General features: G+C 35.3%; 1 protein-coding gene across 6 annotated transcripts in view; it reads left to right on the forward strand.

Moving 5' to 3' along the window:
* The window catches only part of FNDC3A (fibronectin type III domain containing 3A), a 241,095-nt gene that overhangs the window by 155,267 nt on the left and 60,791 nt on the right, over positions 1 to 25,037 (forward strand). For 4 of the 6 annotated variants that reach the window (XM_036249591.1, XM_036249592.1, XM_036249593.1 and 1 more), the window contains 4 exons: positions 4,854 to 4,930; positions 16,315 to 16,552; positions 19,717 to 19,986; positions 21,133 to 21,191. In XM_036249591.1, the coding sequence (XP_036105484.1) occupies positions 4,854 to 4,930; positions 16,315 to 16,552; positions 19,717 to 19,986; positions 21,133 to 21,191 (644 nt within the window). Of the gene's footprint in view, positions 1 to 337; positions 447 to 3,010; positions 3,027 to 4,853; positions 4,931 to 16,314; positions 16,553 to 19,716; positions 19,987 to 21,132; positions 21,192 to 25,037 lie in introns of those variants that run through there. The other 2 variants (XM_036249595.1, XM_036249596.1) reach the window with 2 other exon arrangements.

A 25,037-nucleotide genomic window follows, 5' to 3' on the forward strand; every position in this document is an offset into this window, starting at 1 on the left:
GAAAAGCACAGGCTGGATAATTAATTTTGAATTAGAAGGTTTTGCCTGGGATGTTATTGGAGGAGAGTGTAAACAAAGAGAATCATTTTACGTCAAATATATATATTTCTGTACATGTATTTTAATGAGCATTAGAGTTGATTCATAAGGAATTCTGAAAGATGGTAAAATTCAAGACAGCAGCAGTAGAAATCATGTAATCATTTACTCTATCCGAAACCCTGCCCACAGGAACGTTTGCTTTTTTCCCCTTCCTTTTCCGCGGTTAACTGCAGATCACGTGATCGGATCACGTGACACGGTCAAAGGCTCTTTTCCTCTTCAGCCTTGCAAAAAAAAAAAAAAAATAGCGAGCCGTTCTCCAATTAAAACTGTTAACGTGTACTAAGCTGTTTCCTTGTTGGATTTTCTTGTTCCCTGCTGCTACTGTAAAAACAAAATGAGTGGTAAGATTTGCTGACTGTTTTTGAACATTCTGTTTTTATTTTAAAACACAGAAAGCATTGTATTAAGCTAAAGTCACGCCGTGTGTGTGCGTGTGTGTGCGTGTGTGTGTTTCAATTGCTGCCAAATCTATCGCTATAAAAATATTTTGAATTGTTTCCACGTAGTTACAAAAAATAAGACTCTAGAGTTGAGCTGATTTTGTATTCCACAGAATATTCCTTTCCAGCAATTTTATCTTACTAGGCTTTTTTTCTTTTTTTCTTTTTTTAACAACTGAAATTTGAACATTGGCATCAGATTATTTGGAAGCCATTGTGAAAGCTTGCTTATAAAGAGAATGTGTAGCACATCAGCAGCCCGTTTTATTTTAAGAATTTAAACTCAGAAATATTTGTAGGTTCATTTAAACGAAGTTAAATGTAAATGTATGCTAATAAAGAAAATAGAATTTAACTTGTATTAAATGAAATATCACCTTTAATAAGTCATTGATGGCACTTTTAAGGAATTGAAGTGAGGAGACCTCAAATTTAAGACAGTTGGTGAATAGAAATGTTTCTTCTGCAAGATTTTGGAATAGGAAATATGACCTTTAAATAATCAATAACTTCATAACTGGGGGCACATTTAATCATGTAGATTATTCAGAAGCTGCTAAGCATATCTCCAGTTATTCAAATATAGCTACTCTTGTGCAGATATGTATTTAATGGTGCAATCTGTAACAAATTTAGGTTCTTCATTGGAATAAAATCCCCTCACTGTTTTGGGGTTGTTGTTTTTTTAATCCTCAACCAAGGGTATTTTTTCCATTGATTTTAGAGGGAGGGAGAGGAAGAGAGAGAGAGAAACATCTGTGTGTAAGAGACATATGTATTGGTTGCCTCCCACCCTTGCCTGACCTGGTGAACCTGCAACCCAGGTACCTGCCCTTGACTGGAATCAAACTCGACACCCTTTTCTGTTTGGGCCAACACTCTAACCACTGAGTCACACCACACCAGCCAGGTCCCCCCTTCACTGCTTTTAATTAGGTTTTGTAGTTAATCTTTTAGTATTTCCTAAGTTAAAAAGTATTATTGGTACTAAGGGGGTAATCAAACATTTGCATCAGGTATGTAAGGTTTTATGATTTTGCTACTGTAGTCAGGAATAGCCACAGAAATGTAAACATTGTAGTTTGAAACATCAATATTTGTATTTGCTGTTTATACAATGCTAGTTTTATTTAAAGTTCAGTGTTCAGTATTACTTCACACCAGTATTTTAGATATACCTATAGTATCCCTGAATTGTCTTTTTAAAAAATCTAATCATGTACCATTTCTGCCTCAGGATAAGAAAATGTACTTGATAGAATGAAATGATTTACTTGCTAGAATGAAATGATTACTTCCTAGGGAAATAATCATTATTCCTGGACTGCAACTTAATGTATTTACTGCTGGTTTATTTTGGGTTGGGTTTGTTTTATTCTGTTTTTAGTATCACACTTAAATATAATTAAAGGCTAAAGTAGTATTTCATACTACTAAATTATAAACTATTTGACAGCTTTCAAAGTATATGGATTGTATTATAACCACATAGTACTTACATAGTCATATTTTTAGTAAAAGAAGGGCAACCCAAAGCAGTTATGTAGTTTCACAAGTTTAAATTTAATCAGCAATAGCTATTTTACTCTGGTAGCTTAAAAAAAAATTATACTGATGACTTGATAAAAGGATTAAATTTGACCACATGTGAAAGGAACAGTAGTTCCTGGTATATATAGTAGAAGCCCAATAAATGTTAAATTCCTTTCTTAAGACTACAAACAAGATTTTCAAGAAATTCTCTTTCTGGTTCCCAGCTAAATTTCATGTGATTAATAATATCTATCTAAGCCAATTCACAGGATTCAGAAAGCTAATTTACTATAGTTTTATATACATTAGCTAATAAAAGTAAACTAGCATTAGTTTAAAACTGTTTTCATTTTCTCTTGAGTTCAAAATATAGAAGTTAAAAGATGTGTTTTGGATGAAGCCTTTCTTGCCTAATGGTATAAAACACCTCACAACCCAGCCGGTGTGGCTCAGTGGTTGAGCGTCAGTCCATGCACCAGGAGGTCACCGGTTCAATTCCTGGTCAGGGCACATGCCCAGGTTGTGGGCCCAATCCCCCATGGGGGGCATGCAGGAGGCAGCTAGTCAATATTCTCTCTCATCAATGTTTCTCTCTCTTTCTCTCTCCCCCTCTCCCTTTCTTTCTTTCTACAATAATAATAAAAAAAAGATATATATATATACATATACACACACACACACACATATATATATAAAACCTCAAAAATTTTATTTAGTAACTTAATAGGTAATGTCTTAAATTTAGGAAAATTTTGTTCTTTTCTTGTATTTCAAGGGTATAAAGATAATGAGTCCTTAACTTTCCTTAGAAGCATCAGAGGATGCTTAAGTCTCAAATTCATCAGTTGCCAATAATGCATTGTGTTTTAATGTTTTCCAGAATGTGTAGTCGAGTTATATTCCTTAGAAATGAACTGCCTGGTTTTGAAACCTAGTTCTACCACTTAGGTAAACTTAACCTCTGTGCCTCAATGCCCACATCAGGAAAATGGGAATAATAATATTATTTCCTAATAGAATAAGAAGAAAAAAAAAATACATAAAAGGCCTGGCACACAGCAAATTATTATTAGCTATATATAATTAGTTATTGTAAGATAATATTCTGAACAACTTTATGTATTTGGTGGGCTCGTTTTGAATGGGAAGAGTATTTTATTGAAAAGTTATTTTATAATCATAATACATAGCATATTTGATAGTCTGCCCCCACCGCCCCCCCACACAAATACACATAGACTTCATACTTCCTTTTAACCACTTTAGTGTTTCCCTACTCCCTTTCTTCTTTCCCTTTTCTCATCCTCTCTTTCTTCTATGCCTTTTCTTTCCCCTCCCATTCTCTCCCTTCTAGCCCTTCTATTCTCTTCCTGTCCTTCTCTACCCTCTGTTCTCGTGTTGCTTCTCTTCCTTTTTCCCTTTCTCTCTCCCTTCTTGTCGTTTATCCTTTCCCTCACCCTCCCTTCTTTTTCTCCTCTCCCTTTTTTCTTACCATTATTTAGTATTTCCCCTCCTAAATCCACTTTTTTCTATATTCTCACTTCTATTTCCTCTCCTACCTCTCACCTTTCCTTACCTCCATCACTTTGCTGTTTGATCCTTACCCTTTCTCCTTCCCTAGAAAGAGGAAAGTGGCTATATCTGGATTTGCTGGCAACCTCTATGCACTTTATTTTGTTTTGCTGAGTTATCTTACCAGTGAAATTTGTTTCTTTTCTGCCCTGTGATTAAGCTTTTCCTCTTTTATAACTAAGGTCGATTATATGTGCTGCAGGTTGAAATTCTACATATAACAGGAACTCTTTCCCCATTATATTCTTCACCATACTTTTGGGTACCTCTGTTTCCTTAGAAACGAGTAAGGCTGTTTGAGAAATTTTCATTTCAGGTGATGGGACAGTGCAGTCTAAAGTTACCAGGAAAAAGGAATCTGAAGATAAAATTTTTTTAAGCTAAATCAAGAGTTTCATTCCTAGAAAGAATAAAACACCTTACAAAAGTGCATGTTTTTTTTCAGGTTAAGAGAGAAGGTAAACAAGACATAATATTTATCAAAGTTGTTTGGTAAAGATAACATATAAGACAAGCTGAATTTTTTTTAAAGAACTTTTCAGTATAAGAAACAAAAAATTTTTCTTTGGCTAAAAATGCATGTATGGGGTTTTTCTTTGTTCTCAAGGCCTCACAGACATGACTTACATATTATAAGATGCTTATTTAACCCTAACAAAGCAAGTTTCAGATTCCTAACTATTCTTTATTGTTTTTTCCTCTTAACATTTTCTTGATCTGTTCTGTTGCTTTTCATAAATTTGCCTTTTGTGTCTTTAATTGATTTTATATGCAAAGTTTAGTTTTATTTTCCTCTAGGTCAATGTTTCTAAATTTGCACAATTATAAGAATCACCTGGGATATTTGTAAAGTAACTATACTGATTCAAGACCCCCATTTACTGTAAGCATACTAAAGAAAAATCTCGGGGAGAGCCTGGAAATCTGTATTTTTAAAAGCATCCCATGTAACTATTATGATCACCAGGCAAGTTTTGAGAAATACAACTGCAGGTAAAGGATAATCAACCTGTGCACTTTATAAGATATTCTTTCATTTTTTTGTAACAGTGAAATCATCTGAGTTTTTTTACATAGTTATATAGTCCCTATTATAGTTTAAGTGTTTAGTTTCGATGAAGTATTCAAGTATAATTCAGATTGGTTTCAACTTTAGCTTGCTCAGCAATCCTGGATTAATGCATAATTTCTGTGGCCCATTAGGTCCTGCTCAGGTTCCAATGATGTCTCCAAATGGTTCTGTGCCTCCTATTTACGTGCCTCCTGGATATGCCCCACAGGTACGTTTTTATGTTGTTTTTCTTTTTATACCTATATAAGAGTGATCATAGTGTTACTTTAATTTTGATAAAAATACAATTTACATGCAGAAGCTTAGTACAGTATATCTTTGGTAAATCTGTTTCAGATATTTTAGTACATTTCAAGTATTTGGAAAGAAGAAAAAATTAAACTAGCAGCACTCAGCATTTGGTTTTTCTTTTGGTGTTGAATTATAATAGAGAATTAATTCTAGAGTTTTATTCCCCAAACATGTGAATAATGTAAATACTATTTTAAGGTTAAGTTAATTATTTGCTTGGAAGTAACCCAAAATATGCTTCCAACCTTATTCATACAATGGCTCACAGATACCCATGATAACAGTATAGCACATTGTGGTAAATTAAAAAGAATTAAGACCTGTAGACCTGCAACTCTGAGGGCTAAGGGGATCAATATTACCACACACCTGTAAACCTTTCCTGCACACCAATTGGGAATCTCTGACTTAAAGAATAAAGTATGGCTAACTTATTTGCACAGGCAAACTGAATTAAACTGTTTTTTAATTCAGATGTTTAGTATCTGAAGGTGTTTAGTATCTAATGCTACTGATATTCTGTGTAGTCTGTACTCATTGCCTCAAATTCTTTTGGAAGTCAGTTTATTTTTCTAGCAATGAATTTACACTTGAAATTTTCTTCAGGTCCTCTCTTACTTCCTCCCTAATTATGCCAGAATATTGGTGGAATATTGTGGTGGATTCATTACTCACTCTATGAAGCACACCACTATATGAATGACATGCTAGTGGGGAGAATGGAAGTAGTATGAGAATTAGAGTCAGAAAAGCTAGATCCATATCTTATTTTAAACCCTGACTGGCTGCATGGCCTTGGACATATCAACTTCCTTGGGTCTCCATTTCCTCACTGTAAGATGAGATGATAGCATATTTGAAAATCCTTTGCATACTTTTCAGAAAAATATTCTCACTATTTGTACTTTTGTTTAAAACACTCTTTAATTTATTGTAGTGTACATTTTGCCTATATTCTTCAACTAAATCTGTTCTGACATGTACCAATACCAGAGGCATTTTTTCCAGCCTGATCCTCTTTGACCTCTAAATGTTTGACATCATTGATATGAATTACCCCAGATTTCCTTGACATAATGCTATCCTGATTCTTTCTACTTTTCTGGTTGCTTTTTTGCAGACCTTTTTCCACTTACATGAGACCATACCTGGATTTTTCTCTCTGGCATTATTCAGTTTGACAAACATGTATTGAATGGTGCCATGTGCCAAGCTCTATATTGGATGCTAGTGACAGAAAGATGATTAAGACAAATTGTTTCAGTGCAATTTTAGGGTATTCTGCTGTTCTCTCAGCTAACAGTACCTTTTATTTTTATGGCCAATTCTTGCCCTTCTCATTTATGACCTCCTAGAAGTAGCTTTCCTTGAACCTTTCTAGGTGCCTCTCCTTATAGATTCTCATGGGACATTGTGTAGATCCCTCTTTCATTGAATGAATCACACTGTTAATAAATTATCTTTCCTGAGAAGATTCTGAATTCTTACAGTTCCCCTATTTAACAGTGTTCAAAAAAATATACTGAGTGCTCATATATGCCAGGCACTCTTCTAGGTGCTTTGTATATATCCATGAATAAAAGAGGCAAAGACCTCTATCCCTCTAGTTTACATACTTGTGAGGAGAAGCAAGCAATAATCATAATACCTAAATGAATAAATTATATAATGTGCTAGGTGATTAGTGATATGGGAAGGAAAAGAAAGAAATCAAGCTTGTTATGTTAAAAACAGGGTGATTGTCTTGGCCGGTTTGGCTCAGCAGTTAGAGGTTCAGCCCATGGACCAATGAGTTGCAGGTTTGATTCCAGTCAAGGGCACATACCTCAGTTTCAGTTCATCCCTGGCCCTGGTCAGGGTCATGCAGGAGGCAACCACTTGATGTGTCCCTCTCATGTCAGTGTTCCTCTCTCTCCCTCCCTCCCATTCTATCTGAAGATAAATAGAAAAATATACTTGGGTGAGGATAAAAAAAATAGGATAGTCACCTAGCAGGTGTGGCTCAATGAACTGAGTGTCATCCCATGGACTGAGAGGTCCCAGTTTGATTCCTGATCAGGGCACATACCTGGTTGCCGGCTCTATCCCCCGTGGGGAGCATGCAGGAGGCAAGCAAACATCTCTCGAATTGATGTTTCTCTCTCTCTCAAAAAAAATTCAATTAAAACATAATAAATAAATAAATAAAATAAAAATAGGGTGGTCAGACTAGGTCTCATTGGAAAGGTGACGTTTGAACCAAGTCTTGAAGGACAGATGTAAGCTGGCCGTCCATTTATTTGGGGGAAGGGGATACTGGGAACAGAAACAGCCAGATCAAATGGCCTAAGATAAAAACATGCCTGGCATGGTATGGAGGCCACTATGGCTAGACTGAGTCCTTAAGGCAGAAAATGGTAAGTAATGAGGTCAGAGAGGTAACAGGACCAGATAATAAGCACTCTTACTTATCTTTATGTCCTCAATGCTAAGTACAGTGCTTGTTATACAGTAGAGGTTCTATCTATATCTTTAGGCCAAGAGCCACTAAAACAATCTTTCTGTATTACTTTGATCTTTCACTTCTGTTATCAAAAAGAGCCTTTAGCTGGCTTGTTCACTGAGGGAAGTCTAGATTTCTTAATATATAAGGCCTTACACAGTTCTGTTCTAGTTGGCCTTTGTACTCTTCTCTTTATACCACTAATCACATATTCCTTTTTGTAGCCAAACATCATGATTGCTCATTCGATGTTTTCCTTTCTCCATGGTTTAGTTAATGCTGCTATCTGGGGCATGTTGTTCATTCTCTCATTTCTGCCTTTTGAAATTCTACCCATCCTTGAAGACCTAGGTCAAGTTATTTGTAACACTTCTTGGTTATGTGTTACCACCTAGTATTATGCTTGTATGTGCGTGTGTGTGTGTGTGTGTGTGTGTATTTTTCTGTTAAGGGATTTTAAGTTCCTTGAGGATAGGAGGTGCCTTTTAATTATCTTTGTTCTGTAGTAACTAGAGTATAGTGGGTGTTTTTATAAGCTAATAAGCTTTAACAATAATCTTACTGGAAGGATTATGTGAGGCTAGTGTGCTACTATTATCAATTTTAATTTAAGATTGTCTCTAGGAAATGTATCATTTTCCATCACACAGGGTAATCCAAAGACAAAAATCTAGTCTTATAATTATTGAAATAATTTAAGTACTGTACCCACTATGTAAGAATGGATTCTAGCATTTTGACATCACTGTGAAAACACAATTTTTGATGTTAGAAAATACTTCCTAATTTTAGCACAGCTAAGCACTTCATAATTGTCCCAAAACTTGACATTTAAGCAAACATAATTATATAGCAAATTTAGAAGGTAGGCTTTGAACCAAATGTTAAGACACATAGGTGGCTGTAATAAAGTATAGGTTGTGTGTGGCTCAGCAGGAGCCACATAACATACATACTGAACATATAAATAGCTTTCATCTGTAGTCTCCTTTCAGACTTTTCCACTGATCTCTCCTCATGGCAACAGGTTTAATTACCTTCATCCCTTACCTTATATGTATCTGTTGTTGAAAGCCAGTGACTCAAGGAGTGTCAGATAGTGTTTTTGCTGTATCATCAATTCAGTACATACTAATGGGATTCAGCAAATGTATATATCCTATAAAGTTTGATCAGGCAAGCAAGTACTGCAAAAATAAAGATTCATTGTTGGGACTTTTTAGTTCTCTTACTGAGGAAATAATGCGACATACACACACCTAAGAGTATATTAGGGCAAAAAATGAAAAGTCCAAAAAAGATAAATAGATCTTAATTCAAGATTAAGATCAAATTTAATAAATACTTATAGAAGAAACATATGAAGAAATCATGTTTTATCTAGGATATATCAACCTTCAAATTTGTGATGTTTGTATTAATAGCTTGTACCTGTTAAGTTTAGAATCACTTCAGATATGAACTCATTATTAACTCATATATATTTTTTAACTTCATTTTTGAAAATAACATTAGATAGTCAGGGTATCATACATTGAGTAACTTTGGGAGTAAATGGTTCTATTTTTCTCATTTGCAATTTGCACAGCCCAGACCTGCTATCACAACTGCCAATTGTATTATACATCCTTTGCATTTTTATTAGAGAGTTCCACAATACTTTTTATTTTATAATCTTTGCACCTTACTGCTCTGATATTAGCATTCTATTCATGTTATTATACACATGGTTTTTACTATCAAATCAGAAAAATGGATCACTATTTTTTAATTTTTTAAATATTTTTTCTTTATTGATTTTAGAGAGAGAGAGGAAGGGGAGAGAGAGAGAGAGAGAGAAACATGGATGAGAGAGAACATCAGTTGACCGCCTCCTGCATGCCTCCCACTGGGGATTGGACCCATAACCTGGACATGTGCCCTGACTAGGAATTAAACTGGCGACCTCTTGGTGCATGGGTCGACACTCAACCAGTGAGCCACACCAGCTGGGCTGGATCACCATTTTAAAAAATTATTATTTAACCACTGGCCGGTTTGGCTCAGCAGTTAGAGCATCGGCCTGCGGTCCAGAGAGACCCGGGTTCGTTTCCCACTAAGGGCGCAGATCCCACTAAGGGCAGTTTGTCCCCAGCCCTGGTTGGTCATGCGGGTGACAACCCCTTGATGTGTCTCTTTCACATCGATGTTTCTCTCTCTCTCTCTCTCTCTCTCTCTCCCCCCCCCTCCCTCCCACTCTATCTGAGCAAAAAAAATGGAAAGGTCCTTGGGTAAGGATAAAAAAAAATCATTATTTAAAAACATTTTTTGTTCACCATCACACTACTGTTCAGTATAATAGGTAGAACGAAGGCTAATTAAAATGATATGCACAAAGCTAATTAAATACAAAGGAATATTAATTTTGCAAATAAGGTAACCAAAAATATATTTAGTGATAAAGAACAAATATAATTTTATATTTTAAATTATCTTCTGAGCATCATTATGTAGAAAAACTTGGGAAGTATATAAAAGAGTAGAGAAAAAAATTACATTGAATATTGTAACCCAGAGATACTTTCTGGAAACATTTAGTATATTTTCCTTTAGCCCTTTTCCTAATTGCTAACATAATTTTATACATACCCTTAATGAGCTTTATTACTATAGTTAAATATGAAAGGAAAATTTGTGACAGTTTGACATACTGTGTAGAGGCAGAAATGTGTGCCAACTGAATGAACTAATATCAAATGGGGAAATAAAAACTGTAAAACTCAAACACAAAGCAGTTAATGACACAGAAAGCAAAAGGTGACAGGAGTCGAAGGAACTTAATTTTTTTTTTCTTTCTAATCCTCACGGAAGGACATTTTTCGATATTTTGTTCAGATAGAGTTGGAGGGAGAGAGAGAGAGGGACACTGAAGTGAAAGGGACACATCGTGTGGTTGCCATGCACACAACCCAACCAGGGCCGGGGACAAACTGCAACTGAGGTACGTGCCCTTAGCGGGAACCGAACCCGGGTCTCTCTGGACTACAGGCCAACACTCTAACCGCTTTACCAAACAGGCCAGGGCGAAGGAACTTAATTTAATTTACTGGCAAATAATACTAACTTATAGGCTTTAAGAGCATACCTTATTTCATCATTTGGTATTTTAGTGATGGATATAGACAACGTTAGTGGAACTCCTGAAAGACATCAAAAGTTCCCTCCTTCTGCCTTTCTTGTAATGGTTCCTCTGTTTTTTGTGGACTGTGGGTTGTTATGGTGATGAAGGAGTACCTAACAGGGAGGGGATTGTAGATCTCATAATGCAGGGAAAGGGCCTATATCATTTTAGGGGATGTTTCAGATTATGATTTTGAGCTGTGCTTGGCCTTTATGTCAGCATGCAGCAATGAGGTCAGTAAATTTTTCAAAGGTTCTCCAAACCAGTCTGAGCTCAGTCTTCTCTTTCTCTCTTGAGAAAACAGCCAAAAAAGATCAGCAGCACAAAAAAACTGAAAAAGGTAGGGGGTCTTAGAGGTTTAAGTGAGGATGATGAGTTATAGTTAGAGCTAGAGAGAAAACATGTAGTCATTTACTGGTGTGTGTGTGTGTGTGTGTGTGTGTGTGTGTGTGTGTGTGTGTAGAGATATATAAAATAAATATCTGTTGAGTGAATGGTCAGAAATATTGTTGAATAGCTTAAAGTAGGAGTAGTTTTGGATTCAGGGTAAGGCCATAGAGTAGAGAGGAAGCAAAATCTGTGAGAATTGAAGAAATCACAGAACCTGTTTGTTAGCTTGATGTTCTTATGAATGTAGCATTCTAGTAAAACTAATAGAGTACATTTATTTATTTCCATATCATTCACACAACAAAAATTTTTTGATCATATGATGAGTATACTGCACCAGGCACTGGGAAGAAAATGGTAAATAAAACAAATTTGTCATGAACTGTATATTATGGTGGAGAAGACACATACACAGTGTAAAATGTCAGTAAACACAACCTCTTTTCTCTGCAGCCCCTATCAATTATGTCTATATTCAACAAGGAAAGAAAACAGATCTTTGCCTAATTAGAAATTATGTGGCATACATGATTTAGGTGGTCAGACTATGTTGGGATATCCTCATTTGAGTTATATTTCATTGTCTTTGTTTAACTTTTTATTTACATAAACTAATTTGGATTATATTTTTTCTTTTTCCTTTTTACAACTTGTTGGTTTTATTTTTCTCATCACCATCAGTGTAGCCTATTGATGTAAAATTCAGTGTCTACATGGTTGACCATTTCTCAGCAGCTGGAGACTTAGCAGAGAGTTTTGAGGTCTCCAGCCCTACTCTAAAGTTACTGGATACTCAGATGGTTACTTGAAGTTATATAGTTCTCCACACTCTCTTAGTCCTGGTCTGGCTCTTTTTTTTTTTTTTTACCCTCAGCATCTTAGCTTTTTATTATTTTCAGTTGTAAAATACATATAACAGAAAATTTACCATAACCGTTTTAAATGTGCAGTTCAGTGGCATTAAGTACATTCACACTGTTGTACTACTGTCACTACCATCTTTTCAACCTGCAAAACTGAAATTGCACCTATGAAACAAAAACTCCCCATTCTCCCTTCCCCCCAGCTTGTCTGTATTTTTTTTTTTTAATCCTTACCTGAGGATACTTTCTTTCATTTTTTATCTTCAGTTAGAGTAGGAAGGAGGGAGGCAGGAAGGGAAGGGGGAGAGAGAGAAACATCAATATGAGAGAAATACATCGATTGGTTGCCTCCTGCACAGCAACCCAACCAGGGCCGGGAACCAAACTGCAACTAAGGTACAGGCCCTTGACCAGAATCAAACCTGGGACTCTGGTCCATGGGCTGACGCTCCACCGCTGAGCCAAACCATGTCTTTGTATTTTAAATGTTCTTTTTCAGCAGAAAAAATAGTTCAATTTCATAAGCAGTTTAGCCATTTCCTTTTTCACCAGTGAGACCTCACTTGTGTTGGGAAATTAAAAACAAAACAAAACTAGAAGACCAAGTATTTGTGGATTCTATGCCCATAAAGTGGATAAGAACAGAGAATTGAAGCCAAATTGCCTGAGTTCAAATACTAGCTCCTCGTTTGCTATATCTGTGTAACCTTAGCAAGTTATTTAACATTTTTATGCTTTAGTTAACCCGTCTAAGAAATAGAAATGATAACAGTACTTACTTGTAGCACTGTTATGAGGATTAAATAGTTAATACTTGTCCCTTGAGGAACTTACAGTTAACTTATAGAGTAAGACCTATGCATTTGGAAAATTAACAAATACTATAGTATTATACCTAACAGGTGTCAAAACGAATGCAATAGAAATGATAAGAGGGAGACATCACTGAGATTGTGCTGCCCAGGAGAGGATTCATGGAGGGCAATCCAAAGAAACCATCTACAATCTCCTAGCCCCACATCTAGAGTTATATGTTCTACATTATCATCCCAACCCACATCCATTTAGACCCAGTGCCCCTACTGGGGTCCTGGATCCCATCCCCTTTTGCCTATTTGAGGACATTACTCTAGCATTTTTCTTTTCTCTCTTTTGCATCATCAATTTCTTCCTCTATTTCCCTCTGCAGGAAAACTTCCCAAAATTGTACTGTTAGCTCTTTAATTCTCCCCACTTTCTCTCTTAAACCCACTCCAGCCAGGCTTTGCCCTTATGATTATACCAGAACTGCTCTCATCAAGGTCACAATGACTTCCACATTGCTAAATCCAGTGGTCAGTTCTTAGTCTTCATCTTGACCTGTCATCAGCATTTGACAAAGTTGATCCTTTGTCCTTGATACATGTCACCAAACTCCACACTCTCTTTGTTTTCTTCCCACCTTACTTGATTGTCCTTTCCCAATCTTTCTGGAACTGAAAACTACTATATCTAACTGCCTACTCAAATTTCCACTTAGATGTTTCATAGACTTCACCAAACTTGTCCATAACCTGAAACTCTAAATCTGTTTTCCCCAAATAACTTTTCTCTATCCTATAGCCTTCTCCATCCCAGTTAATAGAAGACCATCCTTCTGTAACCTCTTTTCTCTCACTTCGCCAATGGAATCATCAGCAAATTTTATTGTTTTACCTTTATAGATATACAGATTATGAACCACTTCTCACCACCTCCACTGCTACCACCCTGGTCCAAGCTACCACCGTCTCGTCTAGATTACCACAGTAGTTTCCTGAATGGTTTTGCTGATTTTGCCCTTGCCCTATAATCTATTCTCAGTTCAACAGCCAGAATAATGCTATTAAATATGATTCCTTCAGGATTTCTCAACCATGGCACTATAGACATTTTAGTCCTGATCATTTTTTTTGTTGTAGGGCGTTGTCTTCTGTGCTTGAGGTTATTTAGCAGCATTCCTGGCCTTTACACTCTACCCAGTAAAATGACAGTAGTACCCCCACCCTTAAATTGTGACAACCAAAAATATCTTCAGGTACTGCCATACATCTAGAGAGCAAAATCATCTTTGGCTGGGAACCACTGGTTTATATCATTCTTATGGCCAAAACTCTGTGGTGGTTCCCCATTTCACTGAGAATAAATGCTGAAGTCCAAGTCCTTAACAGCCAATACAGCCCTACCTGACCTGGGCACCCCTCACCCCCTAACCTCTTTGACCTCATCTGCTTCTGTCCTTCCTCCTCCTTTATGCTGATCCAGTCACTTCTACTTTAGGGGCTTTGTTCTAACTCCTCCCTCTACCCAGAACACATTTCAGATATCTGTGTAGCTAATTCCTTTTGTTTCTTCAAGTCTGTGCTCAAATTTTATTTTGCCAATAAGGCCAGTTCTGATCAATCTATTTTATACTACAATCTGTCCCCCTCCCACAGTACTTCTAATTCACCCTTTTTATTTCCGTGGTATTTATCACTTCGCAACATGCTAAATAATTTACTTTCATTGTTCTCTTTGTCCCTGTGTGTATGAGCCCCCACAAAGACATCACTCAAACTTTTTTTCTCTTCTAAATTACCAATGGTTTGTCTTATTTAAAAACAATTTTTAAAAAATGAGCAGAGGAGGTAAAGTTAAAAGAAGATTTGGAAGGGTTGGTAAGATCCATGTGGTTATAGATTAAGGGAAAGCAAAGTGAAGAGGTAAAATGTTGAAATGTATAGATTAAGATAGGTTTTTAAGTATACCAGTCTAGCTATGGTTAAGGGTTCAGGATTTTGTGTAGAAAAACATACCTAGGAAGGTAGGTTGGAACCAGATTAAATGTCAGTCAAAGAGTATGGACTTTAATCCTATCAGAAATGGGGTCATTTGAGATTTGTGAGTCAGAGCTGATAAAGGTGTAATAGTAGTAGTATATTGTGACACTGTGGTTTGGCCACTCAAGATTCATTCTAACTTCTTATGCACATTTCTGTAGGTTAGAGGCTGAAAAGCTATAAACAGTTTTCAGATTCTCTTCAGCTAGGGTTTCAGATATGATTTTGTGTCCACCAATCATATGCACTTGTCTGAAGGTCAAATCCAGAACTGAGTTATATAGGGAGAAAGGTGGGATATGAGGCATCCATTTTTCTGGAAGCAAGGCATTGGAGTTCTAGCTTACATATTTAAAAAACTGAATTCATATGGTCTTCTAGACCCATATTACAGGCAAGTCATCTCATACTTCAACAGGTAAGAATAGTTTAATAGACTATTTAATAGCAACTATCTTCTTTTTAAAGCAGTAATTTATTTTTAATTTAGGCTTATTTGTATGCAGATAAGTATGTTTTCTAATATACCTACCAAGCATATATATGTTTATATATAAATTTTACTATTCTTAAGCATAATAAAACTTGTTTTTCCAAAAAAAAAAAAAGAATTTGCCTTTAAGTTAGCACTTTATATTTTAATTATTTTCTGTGTCTTTAGGAAAGGTATTATTAGCCATTTTCAATGTCTCAAAAGTAACCATTTAAGTCTGAAAAGGGTAAACACACCATTTTAATAGAGGGATTCCAATTTTTGAGATAAAACTCTATCCTGTTAGGCTTTCCTGTATGTCCTTGCTGCTCCAGTAAGGTTCAAGGGGGAAAAACCTGTCATTTAAAAAAATCCTGTCCCACAGTGTGACCCCCCCCCCATTTAAAAATGTGTAATTTCTAAGACTTGAAGCCACAAATATTTTTCTTAAATAGAGGTTAATATATTATATGTTCTTCTTCCTCAAAATGATCTTTTGTTTAAAATTGTCTTAGCCATGATCATAAGAATTTTGTACCTAAATTCAATATATGGTTGATCTTAGAAGTCTGGATCCAGTTTTTTTCCTATTTTTATTTTACAGCTTGTGTTTCCACAACTTTTTTTCCCTCAGCTCCCACCCATAATATGGAAAAGGAAAATAATCCCTGACCCTATTGTGTCTAAACCAAAAATTTTCTGGGGTTTCTCTTTATTTTACTACATCAGTAAATACACATAATACATAGGATGAATATCTAATATCATAGCTCACTGTTTATATTATTTTGCTAATCTCATTAGTGTTTTTAAGATTTATATTGCATTATATAACAAAAACTATTTCATGTTGTTCAGTGCTAATCCATATGTACTTAATGTATTTGCATTATATAACAAAAACTATTTCATGTTGTTCAGTGCTAATCCATATGTACTTAATGTATTTAATAAAGCCTTTTTATGCTGATTCTGTAATATCTTTTACATTAACTTCTGTAATGGTGTAAAAATTCTTACTCTAATCTAATATATTTCAAAAGAATTGCTTACATTCTATGGAAGAAACTTTTAATCTAATGTTTATTTTATAGGTTATTGAAGACAATGGTGTTCGAAGAGTTGTTGTGGTTCCTCAAGCACCAGAGTTTCATCCTGGTGGCCACACAGTTATACATCGTTCTCCACATCCTCCTCTGCCAGGTTTCATTCCTGTCCCAACTATGATGCCCCCTCCACCACGCCATATGTACTCACCAGTGACTGGAGCTGGAGACATGGCAACACAGTATATGCCACAATATCAGTCTTCACAAGTATATGGAGATGTAGGTAAGACATCTAAAAATATTCCTGTTTTATGGAGTTGGCTATTCTTTGCTTGGATATGATAGATGCTGTTATTATATAAAAGAAACAAAAACTGGTAACAGTATCACAATCACTTCCTGTTATGGAAGCAGTAGGCTAAGTATTCCATCTTTATGATCAATCCTTTTAGGCAAATGAGTAAACAGAAAATCAAAGAGGGAGAAGTAACATATATCATGTAGCAATATTTAGTGGGGACACATTCAAACAAGAGGTGTTTTCCTCTGTTATGCTGTCTAGGTTCTGAAAAAAAATTTCAACCAAGAATAACCACATCATTGTTAAATCCTGAAGGCTGTCATGCTACTAACCAAAGTTGCTAGGTTTTGTTGAGAGACTGGAAAAAACAAAAAATAGTAAGACATAATGCCTATCCTCAGTTAATAAATTGTTGGGAAGAACAGACAACCATACACATAAAATAGTAATCTTATTCTTTTTTATAGCGTTAAATACCGTTTATATACTGAGAGCTCTCAAATTTGTATGTGTATCTTCACCAAAATCTCTCTCTCCTGAGGCCCAGACTTATATTTCTAACTGACTTCTTGATAACTCCACTTAAATATCTCATACATCTCAGTTATAGCATTTCTAAAACATAAATCTAATTGTGGAACCTGCTTTTCTTTGTCATCTGCATCTCAATATATAGTACCACTGTCCATTTAATTTGCTCAAGTGAAAACAGATGGTAAAATTTGATTCCTCCACATCATTTGCTATTACTTTTATTTTTAGAAATTTCCCTATTTATCTACTTTTCCTAACTGCTACTCAAATCTAATCCACCATCAGCTCTTGTCAGGACAAGTGTAACATCAGCCTCCCAGTTGGTTTTCTGCTGTCATTCTTGCCTCCAACCATCCAGGATCAGCCAGAGTAATCATTTTAAAGTATAAATCAGACTATTCTATTTCAGACTTCCCTTTGCATTTAAATTAAAGCCCTAAACCTTCTCCAGACCAGGATTTCTCAACTTTAGCACTCTTGATGTTTGAAGACAGGTAAGTGTTTGTTGCAGAGGACAGGTCTCTACTTTGTAGGATGTTTAGCAGACTCTCTGCCTTCTACCCACTAGATGCCGGTAGCACACTACTTCAACCCCTCCTCTCACCCTCACCCAGTTGTGACAACTAAAAATATCTCCAGACACTACCAGATGACCCCTAGGAGCCGAAATTTGCCCCGGTTACAACCACTGCTCTGGACAAAGCTCTGGCCTGTGGCCTCTGATTGCCTTGTCCCTCTTGTCCCCAATACCCCTCTTCAGTTTTTCAGAAACTCCAAGCTCTTTCTTGCCTCAGTGGCTCTGTACATGGTTTTCTCTCTACCAGGAATGCTTTTCCCCCTTTTCCTTAGAAGGTTCCTTTTTCTCTTGTAGATTTCAGCTTTCAGAGAAACCATCCATGACCTTGCCTTATCAATCTCTAGTACTGAAATCTATTTCTTTCACAGAACTGAACATAATTTGATTTTTTTATATGACTTTCTCCCTAATTTGACTGTAAATCCTCTAAGAACTGAATCTCTTTTATTCGTCACTATTTCCCTTCCAATTAGTTAGCAGAACCTGTCAAACTTATATCTGTTGCTGAATTAATGCATATTGATTCTCTAAGTCTGGGTGGAATTTGGGTTTCTGTATTTCTGACAAACTCCCAGGGGAGACTTATGCAGTATTCCAGTGAACATACTTTTGAGTAACAAGTTTTTGTTTTTGTTTTAGTGATTTTTTTAGAGAGAGAGAAACACGTCGATTGGTTGCCTCCCACACAACCCCAACTGGGGCTGGGGATCGAACCTGCAACCCAGGTATGTGCCCATGACTGGGAATCGAACCCATGACCATTCGGTCCACGGGTGATGCTCTAACCACTGAGCAAAATTGGCCAGGGCTCTTTTCACTTTCTTGATGGTATCTTTAGATATAGAAAAGTTTTTAATTTTGATGAAGTCAAACTTTTTTTTATTGCTTGTGATTTTGTTATCATGTCTGAGAAACTATTATCTAATCAAACGTGATAGAGCTTTACACCAATGTTTAGATAGCCAAATTCTTGTTTTTAATTTTAATGTGTTTTTTTATTTTATTTTATTTTTTAAATTATTTTTAGAGAGAGGAAGGGAGAAGGAGAGAGAGAGAGAGAAACATCGATGAGAGAGAAAATCGATTGGCTGCCTTCTGTATGCCCCTTACTGATGATTGGGCCCACAACGTGGGCATGTGCCCTAACCAAGAATCGAACTGGCAGCCTCTTGGTGCATGGGTCGATGCTCAACCACTGAGCCACACTGGTCAGGCTAATTCTAATGTTATTATAAATATCCTTGTAATAATACTCATTTCAAAAATATTATACTAATTTTGTTAAAACATTGCTAAAATAAAACTTTACTGGGATTTTTGAGGCTTTTTAAAAAATTATCTTTACAGATATTAAATTTAAAATAAAAATAAACTGAAAAAAATTCATTTAACAATATTTTTTAGTATATTAACTGTATTATATTATGTGACTTTTATTAGAATGAATCCTTTTTTAAAAAAATCACAACCTTAAGTTTATACTATCCAAAGGTGTAATAATACTTTGTACCTAGATTCTATTATTAGTAAACAGTTGGCTCATTTGTTTTTGTTAACTCTTAAAACTTTATTTTTTAGTGATGATTTGCTTTATTGAATCTTAAGGAAATTTAGGCAGGTGGTGGTTTTCTTTTTACCTATTTTATGTGTTTGAAGTTGAAACAGATGCTAAAAGTAATGGCTACAAAAGAACTGTACACAGCTTAATTCAGGTCTTACTCCCCACCTGTGATAATCATAGCATACTACCAAACTATTTCTATGAAGAATAATAGTTACTTGAGAAAAGATCCAAGGAGCAATGTCTCTGTAAATATATTATGTATATATAAAATCAAATCACAAAGCTTGGTTCTGTCATTTGGTGGACACACAGAAATAGGTTTTTTGTTTTGTTTTTTTGCAAAATTATTCTTCAATATATTTTGTGTTTTATATAATTATGATAGATTTATTTCCTATTCTTTTCTCATTCCACAAATGCATTTGGAGAAAGTAACCTTTAAATGTTTTTTTATTTTTTATTTCTTCCTAGATGCTCACTCTACACATGGAAGGTCCAACTTTAGAGATGAAAGGTCTAGTAAAACTTATGAACGTTTGCAGAAAAAATTAAAGGATCGCCAAGGAACACAGAAAGATAAAATGAGCAGTCCACCGCCATCACCCCAGAAATGCCCTTCTCCCATAAGTGAACATAACGGACTTATAAAAGGGCAGAATGCTAGTGGGGTAAACACAGGATTAGCAAAGAATAAGTCAGGGAAAGGAAAAGGTGGTACACAAATTGATACAGAAATTGAAGGTAACTACTAAAAATACTCATTTGTTCTTTTTGGTACTTCTCATCCATATTTAACCTACTAAAAGTACATTCTAACCTCTTGGTCACTTTGTCATGCTCCAAATAAACTACAGATTAATAGCTTAACACTCCCTAAATGTAAGAAAATGTTTTAGAACCTAAATTGTTAACTAGAATACTTCTTTTTACAATTTTGGGGGAACTCAATTAGTAATTTTATCTATATCATGAATTTTACTAACCAAGAGAAATTTGTATTTGATAAGAAAACTCAGATAAGGTTCATCCAGATTGTTTTTATCTCTTTCTGGTCCTTTGATAAGGCTATGCTGGTTTTTATCAAAACTTTATTTTTTTTCAACTTCTTTATATGTAAGTCCCTGATGGAAACTAGTTATGTTGCTCACTAATCTATTGATATACTCTATAGTTAGGATAGAGTATTCTCCATCCCTTTCTTCAAAAGTTTTTTTCCCTTGAAATCCTCATGTTTTCCTTGGATTCTTTCCCTAACCTGTGACTTCCACCATATGAACTCTAAGCACTCCTTCTTTTTTTTTTTAAATTTTCATTTCCCACAAACAAGTTTTAAAGTTTTTAGGGCCTTGCGGCTTATATGTTAATATTTACAAAAATGTTCTTCCATATTTTGAGACCACCTCATCATTCTTTCTCAGCACTGGTATTTCAGAAGAGTTAAGCTAAAGTTTCAGATATATCAATGGTACCTATAAATTATGGTTGAGTCAATTATATTCCTGTTTTGGGAACCACAATTAAGGCATGTCATCAGATACTCACTTAATTTGTCATTAAGAAGTATGAGACTGGCAAATGAGAACATTGCAGAGAACAAGTATTTTTTACAACTAGGAATAAAAATATATTTTCTATAAGAAAAACTTATTGACTAGTTAATATATATATATATATATAAAATAATTAGTAATCATGGTTAAAATGGAAACAGAAACTGAAGCAGAAGAATCTTGGACAGCCACAAACTACTGAATATGAATTAAGGAGTAAAAAGTAGGAAATAAAAATCTCAAATACTAACCTAGATTTAGAAGACATATTGTGTGGGAGCAGGGTGATGGCATTGAAGCTCATTTTTTTAATTAAAAAAAAATTTTTTTTTTTAAGAAAAAGATGAAGAAACTAAAGCCTTTGAAGCACTTCTTTCAAACATTGTCAAACCGGTGGTAAGTAGTTCATGTATTTTTTTTACATTTATATTTAGTGTATTCATATAAGATTTTGGTATATTTTTATTCAAGGTTTACTTAAAATGTAATGCTATATAAGGAATATAAAGTCAATAATGAATCAATATGGATCTGACATAAGGAGAGAAATGTTATCAGTGAAGCAGAATATTCAACCAAGAATTATTTTTTTTAAACAAGAATTTAATATATGCTAAATGGCACAGAAAATCATTGGACTAGGCAAAAATCTAATAAAGAATGTGGGTACAACTAATTATCAATTTTTTAAAAACATAGTTATATGATTTCCATGTAAAATATATACAATTAACTCTCCAGATGCAAAAATAGTTAAACTGTAGAAGAAAATTAATATTCCTCAGTCTTTTATAAGTGTAGACATAATGGAAGAAATCAGAAAAAGGTATAGCAACAGAACTGGCTACATACAATTTTCTGCATATTTTTTAGATATCCTACATAAAGGCTATCATTCTAATAGAAAAAAAATTACATAGTTATGACAAAAGATTGACATTAAATAAGGTCCTCATAGCCCAGCCTATGTGGTTCAGTGGTTCAGCATCAACCTATGCACCAAGAGGTGGCCAGTTCAATTCCTGGTCAGGACACATGCCCAGGTTGTGGACCAAATCCCCAGTGGGGGGCATGTAGGAGGCAGCCAGTTGATGTTCTCTCTCTGTCTCTTTCTCCCTCTCCTTTCCTTTCTAAAATCAATAAAGGAAAAAAATTTTTAAATAAAGTCTTCATACACTTGTATTTTTTGAAACCATCAAGACCCCAAAGGGTTCTTCACTAGTAATCAAAAGAAATAAATTAAACTTCTCTGAAACTGTACAGTCCTGTTCCTCCATAAAAAACTACACAAACAAAAATATATGTTGTAGGACTAATGTTAACAAAAATAAAACAAAGGAACGCATAGAAGAATTGAAATGTTTTTACTGGAAAGAATGATATAGCCACTTAAATATATGGTTTTGAGCCCAACTGGTGTGGCTCAGTGAATTGGGCATTGTCCCATGGACTGGAAAGTGCCAGTTTGATTCCAGTCAGGGAACATGCCAGATTGAGGATTATATTCTCATTAGGGGGTGAGCAGGAGGCAGTCAATCGATGTTTCTATCTCTAAAAATCAATAAAACATTAAAAAAAATCAAAGACCAAGAACCAATAAATAAATAAGTCTCTTTTGACCTACTTGTCCAACTTTATCATGTCTAACAATTCGGGATTTCTTCCATTTTGGGATTTATTTGTATGTGTGCATCCAACAAAATACATATTTTTTCCTTTTGTCTCTTTATATAAAAGGGGTTATACTGTACCCTATGGCTCTGTGCCAAGCATTTACTTATGTTATGCCTTAGTAATCTTTCTCTGTTGTTACATTATTCTTTGAAGAGCTACATAGTTATCCATCCAGTCAAAATATTTATCATCATCTTGACAAGCAATCAAAATAAGTATTGAGCTCTTGCTATATGCTAATAAATAAAAAACAAATATACAAATCATGTATAGTTGTAAAAAGTGCTATTACAGAAATAGGGTGATGTGAAGAGTTACTGAGGAGAGGGAGGTTATTTAGATAGAGTAATCAGGAAAGCTTTCTCTGAGTCTCTGAAGACTTAGAAAAGGCACAAAAGTTGGAAAGAATAGGTGCGGGACAGTAGGAATAATCATGACAAGTTTGCCAGATAGAAAGAACCATTATCACTAGAATGCAGTAAAATGGAGGGAAAAATAGTACAAGATGGGAAGAAGTAAGGCAGCACGGGTTTTTCAGCCATGATAAGTCCATTTTTAAAACACTGGTGAAAGTAATTTTTGACTTCCAAAAGAAAAAGCCAAAAATTCATGGTAAAATATTTTGTGCTAAGTTGCTCTAATTTTTATACAAGAACAGATTAGAAAAGTTGTTACTCTCTTTTGTTTTAATACCCACTTTATTTTTTTAATTATTGAAAGTATTACAGATGTCCTTCTTTTTACCCTATTGACCCCCTCCTTCCCGCTCCCACCCGCTTCCTGCTTTCCCCAACCTAATGCCTGTGTCCATTGGTTCTGCATATATGCATATAAGTTCTTTGGTTTATCTTTTCCCACCCCTCCAACCCATCCCTCTGAGGTTTGTTAGTCTGTTTCCTACTTCCATGATTCTGGATCTCTTTTGGTTGACAGCTTATTTTGTTCATTATGTTCCATAAATAAGTGAGATATGTGGTACTTGTCTTTCTCTGACTGGCTGATTTCCCTTAGCATAATACTCTCCAGGTCCCTCCAGATCGTCTCAAAGGGTAAGAAATCTTTCTTTCTTACAGCTGCATAGTATTCCATGGTGTAAATGCACCACAGCTTTTTTATCCACACATCTACTGATGGGTACTTGGGCTGTTTCCAGATCTTAGCTATTGTAAATAGTGCTGCTATGAACATAGGGTGCATATATTCTTCCTGATTGGTGTTTCAGGCTTCTTCGGATATATTCCAAGAAGTGGGATCACTGGGTCAAATGCAGTTCAATTTTTAATTTTTTTAGGAAACACCATATTGTTTTCCATAGTGGCTATTCCAGTCTACAGTTCCACCAGTAATTTGCTAGAGTCCTCTTTTCTCGCCAGCACTTGTCTGAGGATTTGTTGATGGCTGCTATTCTGGCAGGTGTGAGATGATATCTCATAGTCATTTTAATTTGCATCTTTCTGATGATTAGAGATGTTGAGCATTTTTCATATGTCTCCTGGCTATTTATATGTCCTGTTTGGAGAGGTGTCTATTCAGGTCCTCTGTCCATTTTTTAATTGGCTTGTTTGTCTTCCTTTTGTTGAGTTGTATGAGTACTCTATATATTTTGGATATTAACCCCTTATCCAATGTATCATTGACAGATATTTCTCCCAGAGAGTAGGTTCCATTTTCATTTTCATGTTAGTTTCTTTTCCCGTGCAGAAACTTTTTAGTTTAATATAGTCCCATTTATTTGTTTTGTTTTGTTTCTCTTGCCCTAAGTGATATATCAGTGAAAATTTCACCACATAGGATGTCTGAGATTTTTCTGCCTACATTTTCTTCTAGAATTGTTATGGTTTCATGGGTTACATTTAAGTCTTATTCATTTTGAGTTTATTCTTGTATATGGTATAAGTTGGTGGTCTAGTTTCATTTTTTTGCATGTAGCTGTCCAATTTTCCCAATACCATTTATTGAAGAGGCTGTCTTTACTCCATTGTATGCTCTTGCCTCCTTTGTCAAATATTAATTGTGCATACTGTCTTGGGTCGATATCTGGATTCTCTCTTCTGTTCCATTGATCTGTATGCCTGTTCTTGTACCAGTACCTGGCTGTTTCAGAGAAGTTTAATTTATTTATTTTGCTTACTAGTGAAGAACCCTTTGGGGTCTTGACAGGTTTAAAAAAATACAAGTGTATGAAGACTTTATTTTATTTATTAAAAAAAATTGTTTTTTCCTTTTTTGATTTTAGAGAGAGAGGAAATGAGAGGGAGAGAAAGATAGAAACATCAATGAGAGAGAACATCAATTGGCTGCCTCTTGCATGCCTCCATTGGAGATTGGACCCACAACCTGGACATGTGTCCTGACTGGGAATTGAACCAGCGACCTCTTGATGCATGGGTCAAGGCTCAACCACTTGAGCCACACCAGCAAGACCATGTGGTGTATCACATTTATTGATTTGCAAATATGGTACCATCCTCTTAACACCTTCTCCACAAAGGGTTACCTTTTTATTTTACCCCATTTTAGGATGTTTGAATAAAACAGTCACTCATCTAATAGGTTATCATGGTCCCG

This window comes from Molossus molossus, unplaced genomic scaffold, assembly GCF_014108415.1.
Source record: "Molossus molossus isolate mMolMol1 unplaced genomic scaffold, mMolMol1.p scaffold_m16_p_9, whole genome shotgun sequence".
In the NCBI taxonomy this organism is placed as follows: domain Eukaryota; kingdom Metazoa; phylum Chordata; class Mammalia; order Chiroptera; family Molossidae; genus Molossus; species Molossus molossus.